Source organism: Stylophora pistillata, chromosome 9 (assembly GCF_964205215.1).
Source record: "Stylophora pistillata chromosome 9, jaStyPist1.2, whole genome shotgun sequence".
Lineage (NCBI taxonomy): Eukaryota > Metazoa > Cnidaria > Anthozoa > Scleractinia > Pocilloporidae > Stylophora > Stylophora pistillata.
The window spans coordinates 11,393,211-11,403,090 of NC_142527.1; the positions used below are offsets into that span (position 1 = coordinate 11,393,211).

The window sequence follows — 9,880 nt, forward strand, 5'->3', positions numbered from 1 at the left end:
CCCAAGGGTTTTTTTTTAAAAAAAAGTAACTCTTACAGCTTTTTCAAGTTTAAGCTTCTTGTTAGTGGATGTTATTTGAAGTTTGCAACGAGCTTTTTCCATTGATCTATCATGGCCACTTTTTCACGATGTCTCCCTTATCTTCCCGTATTCTGGTCGCTTCTATTAATTCTCTCCGTTTTAATGTCACGTTTAATGGCCAATGCAAGCCAGACTCGAGAGGCTGTGCTTAAAACTAGTTATTCCATGGTGCACTCAATTTTCTGCGAAGTTTTGCATCTGTTAGCTCTAGTTGGAATTTTCTCGATAGTCGTACGTTATTTACAACTGGATCTGGCTATTCAAGGCCTTGCACGAGAGTTTAGAGATCGATTCAACCGTTTAAGATCGGCTTCTGTTTCTATCGGACTCGTAAGTATGCTTGGAATTTCGCTGGTGAGCAATTTTCGACGACCAAACTATCAGGTAAGTCTTCTGATCGCATGTACAACTTACCGATCAAGGGAAACCATATTTTAATTCGAGGTCTAGAGCGTATCTCTTTTTACGCTATACGCCAATTTCACGCCTAAATCACTCATCGAACGCCTAGGAAGGCGTAATCAAGTTGTGCATGGGTATGAACTTTGGGTAGCTTGATGGGGCGTAAGTTGGTGGTATTTCTTCACCAACTGGTTGCGTCGGATAAAACTTGATTAAGCATCTAATGATGCTGCTCTCTCTCTCTCAAAACTCTCATAAACTACAGTGAGTGTCAAAAGAGTTGAGGTACTCAATGCCGTATATCAGAAAATAGGAGCAGATTACTTCGGTTGGCAATTCGCTCTGACGAAGGGCTAACGCTCGAAACGTTAGCTTTTAAATCCATTATCTACTCAGTTATTAAAACCTCTACTACCGCCACCGACGCAGCACCACAGCTCTTTAGAAACTTACCCCCTTTTTGAGGGATGCTATAACTTCATTCCACCGATACGCATTTTTAAAAGAAGTTAGTAGGAATTTGATTGTAGAAGGATCGAAGCTTGGGAAACATCGTGCAAAATGAGTTTCGACTGTTTGTGTCACAGAAAAAATCTCACTGATTTTTTATTTCTCTTAGGAACATACCGAAGTCCCTGGTATTATACACTACATTGGTCGAACTTTGGTTGGAGTTTGTGGAATAACGTATTGTTCACTTCAAACCATTATCACCTACTACCTCATTAAACCGCAAACAAATACGGTCAAGCTTTTCGCGCTGCGCCTTGCAACATCGATTCTTCTGTGCATGAGCGGTCTCATGCACGTGTCTATGGACGTGTGGCTTGCAGCACGGCTTTTGAAAGGAGCCGCCAATTCTGAGAAACAGAGATATTCTAACTTGAAGGATGAAGAAGACACCATGTTCTTTATAAATGATATCAGTGAATGGTTGACTTTTGTGCTTTTTGCGCTGTTTTCGTCGACGTATAGTGTGGAATTTCACCGTCTGGATCGGTTGGAAATGAGCTGTTTTGAAAAGGATTCTCAGGAAAAGAAGCCAGCTGAACGGTTTCAAAACGGTTATTTCAAACTAAAACAAGAAGGGAGTGAAAATTCTGATCTAGATTGAACTAGTGATAGTTTTGAATTCCTACCCGACTTAGAGAGGAAACTGAACAAATCGACAGTGGTTTAGCGTGGTCTGTACTGTTATCGACAACGGTATTCATGATCACAGTGGCTGCGCCTCGCAGTACAGACCAAGCTAAACCACTGTCGATTTGTTTTCTACCACAATATCGACCTCAATAGAAACGATTTTTTCAATGCGTGACACGATGCATGACACGTCGACGCCCATTCCTACATGGTAAAACAAAGCAGGCTAATGATATTATCCTTGAAGAAAATAATGTCATCACTGAGAAGAATACCGTTGCAGAGCTTTTTAATAATCATTTTATTCAAGTCGCTAACAGTGTTGCACGGATAAATGACAGTGACTATGGACAGGACTTCGAAAATCATCCTAGTATTTTGGCCATTCATGAACATTATGGGGACAACAATACGCCACTTTCTTTTGATTTTCACTGTACCAACTGTGTGCAGGTTGAAAAATTGCTTAAAGAAGTTAATATGAGCAAGTCGAGTGGTCACGACATGATACCGCCGCGACTAATCAAAGCATCGGCAGCTGTGATAGCTGAGCCTATTGCTCATATGTTTAATGCCTCAATTGCTCAAGGTTGCTACGCGAGTGTATGGAAAATGGGGCAGGTGACACCGCTGTTTAAGAAGGGTGATGAATTTAAAAAAGAAAACTATAGGCCTGTCACAGTCCTACCTGTACTCAACAATATATATATGAGAAGCTGCTAATAGCACAGCTGGGAGACTTTTATCAAGCGATTCTGTCGGATTCCATCAGCTCTTACAGAAAGTTCTACAGTTGCGAGACGGCGCTGCTAAAGTTAATTGAGGACTGGAGGGCTATGCTCGATAAAGGGGAATTAGTTGCGGTAGTCTCAATGGATCTTTCTAAGGCTTTCGATGTTATTCAACACAATCTACTTTTAGCAAAACTCAAAGCTTATGGTGTGGGAGAGAGAAGTTTAGCACTGTTCAAGGATTATTTCTCGGGGAGACAGCAGAGAGTAAAGATTGGGGACACCTTTTCCAGTTGGAAAGATGTTAAAAGAGGAGTTCCGCAAGGAAGTGTTTTGGGGCCTGTGTTTTTTAATATATTCATCAACGACTTGTTTTACTCGGTTACGCAAGGTAAATTTCACGCATATGCGGAAGATCATCAGTTATACTCTTCTGATGTCGACCCAGTAGTTCTAGAGAACTGTATTTGTCGGGAAGTGAGAGTTGCAAATAAGTGGTATCGCAGCAATGGAATGATTGTAAATGGGACAAAACACCAGGCTATAGTCTTGGAAAAAACAGGCCACTCCTTCTCTTTTCCATTAAAAGATTCTTTGGATATATTTGGAATAAATGTTGACAATAGGTTGCGTTTTGATAATTATATATCAACTATTTGTAAGAAGATAAATGGCCAGTTCAATATAATGCTAAGATTTCGTAAACTTATCTCTAAAGATACTCTACTAAGATTGTATAAGGCTTTTATTATGCCACATTTTAACTATGGTTCGTCTGTATGGCACTTTTGTGGTGCGCGTAGTACTGATAAGATAGATACTTTAAACAAGCGAATTCTTAGAGTTATCTTGCAGGATTATAATTCTCCCTATGACTCTCTACTTAGCAACGTTAATTCTAAATCTCTGTATAACAGACGCCTTCAGACTTTCTTAATTATATTGTACAAGAGCTTGTTTTTTAACTGCTATCCAGGCTATCTAAGGAATATGTTTAGTTTCCGGTCTGTATCCTATAATCTACGCGGAAATTATATTTTGTCTCTACCGTCTACAAAAACTGCTACTTATGGTCTTCACTCCTTTTCATATATGGCTTCAAAACTATGGAACTCTCTTCCGGACTCTTTTAGAACGTCTGACTTTTCTGATTTCAAGCGCAAGATTCTACAGTATGACTCTTTCTCATAGTTAAATTTTAGAATGTTACAATTTTACATTTTACATTTTACATTTTAGTAGTATTTAGAATTATACTTGTAACTCGAAGATACTAGCTTATTCTTTAGCTACTCCAAATTCGAGATTAAATAAAGTATATGTATGTATGTATGTATGTATGTATGTATGTAGCAGCGTTGTCTGTACTCTTATCGACAACGGCTCATCAGTTTGCTGCGGTAAAAATTTCCTTTGTGCTTCATAAAAATAACAAAGTCGACCGAACGGATCAAATTGGAACAAAATAGATATTTTTGATTCTACTTCCTATAAGAGTACAACTGTTCGAGAGGAAATTTTTTTTTTTCAAGTGTTCGTTTCACTCTGGAGCTTTTCTTATAGGCCCATTTACCAAGCTGTCTTGATTGGCGTTGCCATTTTGTCATCTGGTCGACATACATGAAATCTCAGCTCGGTTAGTACGCGGAGATTTCAACTCGAACACATGAGAAACGTTCTCGGGAACTGAGCCTGTCCAATTGACGAGTACCAGGCCTATGTGTCCCCCGCACAGTGTTGTACCAATTGGCTTGAAAAGCCCGAAGGGGAGTGGTCAACTAACCCTATGTATGTATGAGCAACTGCGCACCTACTCCTCCCCTAATCCCTTATTAATCCTAACCTGTTATCCGTTGACTGTTATTAGGTTAGGAGAGGGGTGGGTGCAGAGTTTCTCAGATAAATTCTCATGCTCGGCTTGAATGCATTATGTGAAACAACGCTTCACGAAGCTTTTTCATCCGCCAGCAGTAAATCAGTGGATTGAGGAGAGAACAGAGATAAACAGAAGCGAAGGACCACGCTGCTGATATGTACAACACATACGGTTCCACTAAATCGTCTAAGAAAGTTGCGCATACATAAAGTACGATTACAGGGAGATAGGACAATAACAGCGCCATTAAAATGATTGTCAGGGTGTTAGCTGCCTTGTGGTTCGTTTTAAGGCGCTTGACTTCTTCGTCAGGTAACTGCTCACTTTGTAGACGGGGTTTCTGTTTTATGGCTTCTAAGAAGACAGCTGTATGGGAGAAGACGATGGCAGCAATGTAAACAACAAGAACAAATAGGAACGGTAAATCTGTTGCTAGCAGCAGCATTGAATAGAAATCTGATTCAGTGTTTATGAAGGCCTGAAAATTTATAACAATTATCTCAAATGCTGAAATAGCCCAGGCCGTCAGTGCGCCAGCTATAACTCTCTTCTCTGTTACGATGTCGTCATATCTGAGGGGAAGCTTTACGAAAACGTAGCGTTCAACGTTGATCAACGCAAGATGGCCAATTGATGCCAAACTAATTCCTAATGCGATCATCACTGTTACTGTATCGAACGTTCAAAACGGCCCGAGACAAAGGATGTGCTTAATTTCTGACGCCACGGACAAAGGTTGCACGAGCATGCCAACCAGAAAATCTGTTCCCGCCAAAGACGCCAGCAGAATGTTGTAGGGAGTTCTCAGCCGCTGTTTCGTCGTTAGGACGATGATGACCAGTGCATTTAAAAGCATAGCTATGATGGCTGAAACAGAATTGATGCAGATAACAGCAACCAGATTGTTGTGGATACCATCCGCTTAGTATCTTGACTGCCAAGCTGAGAAGGACAGATTTTCGCAGGTTTCTACTGACTGGTTGGCCTTTGACTGACTCGTTTTTGGCATTTTTAGGAAACGGGTTTTGGATACCCCTTATCTCAGATCAGACGGTGTGAAAATTCTAGTCAGGCAAGTTTTCCTACGTGCAACAACCTTTCCTCGTGTTATATCATCGTTAGCTTTAAAGTTTGCCTCTGGTATTGCAAGTTACGTGTGTGCTGCAGTGTCTATCGCTTAAATCGCTTCTGAAGCTTCCTCTTACTTTGGTCGGCATTTCTTGAATTCGAGTAAATCGTCTTAAGTCCATCTGTAAAATTATCTCTTAAATAAATCTGTGCGTGCGTGGCAAAGATAGGTGTAGCCTTACCTGTGTCATTAGAAAGCAGGTCAATGAACCTCCCTTATAATAGCGCACATAATTATTATTTTATAATTTAGTTGCAAATCAGCCTTACTCGCGTTTAAATGAAAACTATGTTGGTTCTTAAAAGTGTTTTCAAGTTCTGAGCGGCTTATTTCCATAAAATTTAAAAGAAAGGCAATTAAGCCGCCATTTATTTTTTCATGATCTGAGAACGCAACCATTTTTTGCTATTTTTAACGAAAGAGTTTTTTTGTATTTGTTTATCTGTTTAGCCATATACTCACCATTGGCTTCGCAGAATCACAGCTGCTTTTTCCCACGAATCGTTTGACTTCGATTAAAACGAGTGGTACTGCTTTAATGAACTTTTATTTCGGACTCCAATAAATGGCAGACAGCTTTATCAATTAATTTGAAAATTTACGTTTCTTCAAAGAACGAATTTCCAAGCCAACAAAAGGAAAAAAGGAGATCTAAATATGCTGAAATTGATATGCAGGAGCTTTTGGATTAACGTGATCTTGAATCAGCCATAAAGAAAAATACATGGGTTAAGAGTAATCTTTCTTTCCCCTCTATTGCAGGATTTAAAATATTGATTAGAAGCAAATCAGTAAATAGAACAAGTACCGATATTCCTTTATACATCTTTCTGTAACAGGAATAACAGCTGTGGTCTTTTTCTTGTGGGTGCACGCATTCTCATGTCCGTATAGTTATGAAAACGAGTTAATAACATAATGAAGATCAATAACTTAACTTTCCGACATAATTTTAATGGCGAAACCGAACGTCGAAGAAAATACCTCTGAGTTACCTCGGTACACTTGTGCTAGAGATAGTTGACGTAAACCTACGATTAAATATTAGCCAGTAGGTTGCAAAGGGGGCTCCTGATCCTGTTTCACACGTTACGTGTAGTTAATCAATATTTCGCTTGTCATGAATTGAAAACAGGGGGTGTGTGGCCTACGACCGCGGTGCATTATTTTTACACATTTCCAACCTGGTGGTATTACCAAGTGATTGCTGCGTTCCGAAGAGGAAAATTCAAGTCCATTTTTCCCTAATGCTAAGCTATACAGAATAGAAAAACGGGGAATTGGAAGATAAACCCTTCCACAATAACTCGAAGCTATTGATTTCTGGATTTACAATTTATATTTTCGTATTTTGTAGCACGAATGAGAGGTCCTAATTACGAGGGTGCAAATCCTCGTGAATCGCACTCCATTCTTTTATTTTTTTCACTATTCCTTGCTTGTACTTGTTCAAAAAATGCACCTACTTATTCCCCTTGGATAAGACTAATCATTGAGTGGATCATAACTCAGCGCACCTCTCGCTATTTCTCCGAAAACTTTGTTTGAAGCTGACGGTTTTTCGCTTTGTGAAGTTATGTGGCTAGCTATTTGCTCGCGAAAGGTCCGACTCCGGTCACACAGTCTTACAGTATATCGGACAAACTAGGTTCTTTTTGTTTGTTGTTGTGTTTTTTTATTTTTTTATAACCATTTAACAATTCCTTCTATCCCCAATCCCATATTTGTATAAGCTATTTTCGTTATATGAACTTCATATATTCATCGTATCTGATTTATCATCACGGGTTTATTACGAATCAACTTAACGGCCTGCTCCCAGTTGGCTTGTTAGCTCAATTGGTAGAGCGCTGCACTAGTATCGCAGAGGTCAGTGGTTCGAATCCCGTACAGACCTGAATTTTTTTTTTTCTTTTTTCCGGTCTGATTTTCTTTATTGCATAAATAGCGCTCTCTACTGCGAAGATTGTACATCATACATTAGCCATTTTCTCACACACTAAAGCAATCTTTTTACAAAACTTAAATATGATCTAAAAGATGAACACTTTCTCATCCAAAGGCATACTACACAGTAAGAGTAACGAAACAATTTGGATGATAAATTATTATGAACAGTCCGACTTTTTTTTTTCAAATAAAAAAAATTAAACAAAAAAAAAAAACCAATGCTTTCCATTGGTTAACCGGAAAGGGTCTCAATGGAGTTAACCGTTAACCATCAAGTGGCCCAAAATTTAACCCAAGTTCAGTCATGGAAAGAATATCTATTGCCTTTGGGTACATAATGTGTAATATCTATCACGTCAATGGTTTTCTTACTTAGAGAGGATAGATGCGTTTTTCACACTTTAGACATTAGGCGTTGCAAATTCCTTCCATCCCCAGCCATATATTTGAAAAGAAGAAGATCCCAAAACCTGAGCTTGCGTGAAATATTAGCAAATAAAGTATGTCTTATATTCGCCCAGTGGGAATAGTTGTAACCAGTGGGAGCTACTGGCCAAGCTTCATTGGGATGGAACTGCTGATTACTCCGCTGCGTTTGCAATTCCATACCCGTGCTAACTTGCGCTCGCCTTAAATGCAATTTCTCGAACAAGGCTCCACGAAGCATTTTCATCCGCCAGCAGTAAATCAGTGGATTGAGGAGAGAACAGACGTACCCAACCGTGCAGGACCATGCTGCCAACATGTACAACACATGCGGCTCCACTACATCGTCTGAGAAGGTTGCACCTCATAAAGTACGATTATGGGCAGGTAGGAGAACAACAGCGCTGTTAAAATGATTGTCAGCGTGTTAGCTGCCTTGTTGTTTGCTTTTTAAAGGCGCTTGGCTTCTTCATCAGGTAACTGCTCAGTTTTTAAACGGCGTTTCTGCTGTTTGGCTACCAAGAAGACAGCTGTATGAGTGAAGACGATGGCAGCAATGTAAAAAGCAAAAACAAATATGAACACCAAATTAGCCGTGACCAGCAGAATTAAATACAAATCTGATTCAATGTTTAAGAAGGCCAGAAAGATCATCACAACCATTCCAACTGCTGAAACAGCCCAGGCCGTTACCACGCAGCAATAACTCTCTTCTCTGTTACGATGTCATCATATCTAATAGGAAGCTTTATGAAAATGTAACCTTCAACGCTGATCAATACAAGATGACCAATTGACGCCAAGACACTTCCTAGTCCAGCGGCCGGTTGCCAGAGTGCCAGCAATAGCGGTTATCCATGATTAAGGCGTGTTCCTTATTACTGCACTGCTTATCCTGTACCGCGCATCAAATCACGGAATGGGGGAATAAGGGCGCATATTGCAAGAACACGGCATGGTCTTCTTTTAATCCATAAACGAGGTAAAGAGGTACGATGGTCCGTCTAGCTCTTAAAAGAGCACGGAGACCTGTATTGCCTACTTATTATATAATTTTGTTTTACAAATTATTTCAAAAAAATTATCGAGGGCAAAAAACGGTATACCAAAAAGTCTGCACGAAGCCCGTTACTCGAAGATGCAACAAATGACTTCGACTCCAGGAAGTTTTTGAGTCGATGTCGTTTGACTTTAAGTGAAGATTTTTCCCCAAGTTGTGTATCAAATTGTTTCTTGGGCTCGAGACTTTATTATTAAGGTTTTTTCAAATGTTACTTTAAAAACCCTTGCTTCAGGCTACTACAACACGTACCGTAAAGGGATACAGCCATAAACTGGGAAAATTTGGCCCATAATATCTCTTAAACAAGCAGGTGACTTATCTTTTAAATGTATTTTTCGAAACAGACATTGGTAGGGGAACATTTAAGGAAAGTTTAAAGAAAAATGTGCGATACCTTTGTTTTCTTTTTCTGAGGAATCACCTTAAGAAGTAAATTTTAATAAAATTTGATGTCGAAGGTACTCCCTTCTTACGCTTTGTCCGGATTTTGAAGGATGTCTATGGACATCTACATTTACATGCTTGGTACAGCCTAAGAGGTGCAGTATCTTAGCTCGTCATTGAGTTCCTTATAAATTTATTTTTAGCAGTATGTAGATATCCGGTCGTCCTTCAAAACTGGCGAAGAGTTAATAATGGTAATTGAACTGAGTGGAGTGCAATTTGGGCTGAAATCATACGTGCGATTTGAAATCACAAGTATGATCTCAGACCAAAATTGCACGACACGAGGTTCAATTACCACTTTATTACATCCATTTTGAAATCGCCCAGATACAGGACTTGGTCAATTCAAATATTTTACTGATGCAGTACTGAGCCGGTTTTTAAATAAAAAGCAGAACCCGAAACGCTTTTACATCTTATTTTGTATGCAAAACAGAAAGACTGACGTCATGTGTCAAAAACTCAGTCAAGCGTAAAATGATGCGATTTAGAGCGAAAAATGGTGAGATTTGTGAATAAATCGAACCAATTAGAGCCAATCAGATTACAGGGACCACCAGTGGTTTCAAAGTGGATGTAATAAACGCTCGAAACGTCAGCTTTAGAAACTCTTAACTCTTCAACTCCTGAGT

The 9,880-nt window shown here is 39.4% G+C and overlaps 2 protein-coding genes across 2 annotated transcripts; one reads left to right on the plus strand and one right to left on the minus strand.

Annotated features, from left to right (window-relative positions):
* Positions 1 to 417: 417 nt before the first annotated feature.
* LOC111328135 (uncharacterized) lies at positions 418 to 1,597 on the plus strand. The gene is made up of 2 exons (XM_088734413.1): positions 418 to 465; positions 1,103 to 1,597. Exons 1-2 carry the CDS (start codon positions 418 to 420, stop codon positions 1,595 to 1,597), a joined length of 543 nt encoding a protein of 180 aa, XP_088590539.1.
* Positions 1,598 to 4,264: 2,667 nt separating this feature from the next.
* LOC148723296 (adenosine receptor A2a-like) lies at positions 4,265 to 4,894 on the minus strand. The gene has a single exon (XM_088734414.1). The coding sequence runs from the start codon at positions 4,892 to 4,894 to the stop codon at positions 4,265 to 4,267; it is 630 nt and encodes a 209-aa protein (XP_088590540.1).
* Positions 4,895 to 9,880: the final 4,986 nt, after the last annotated feature.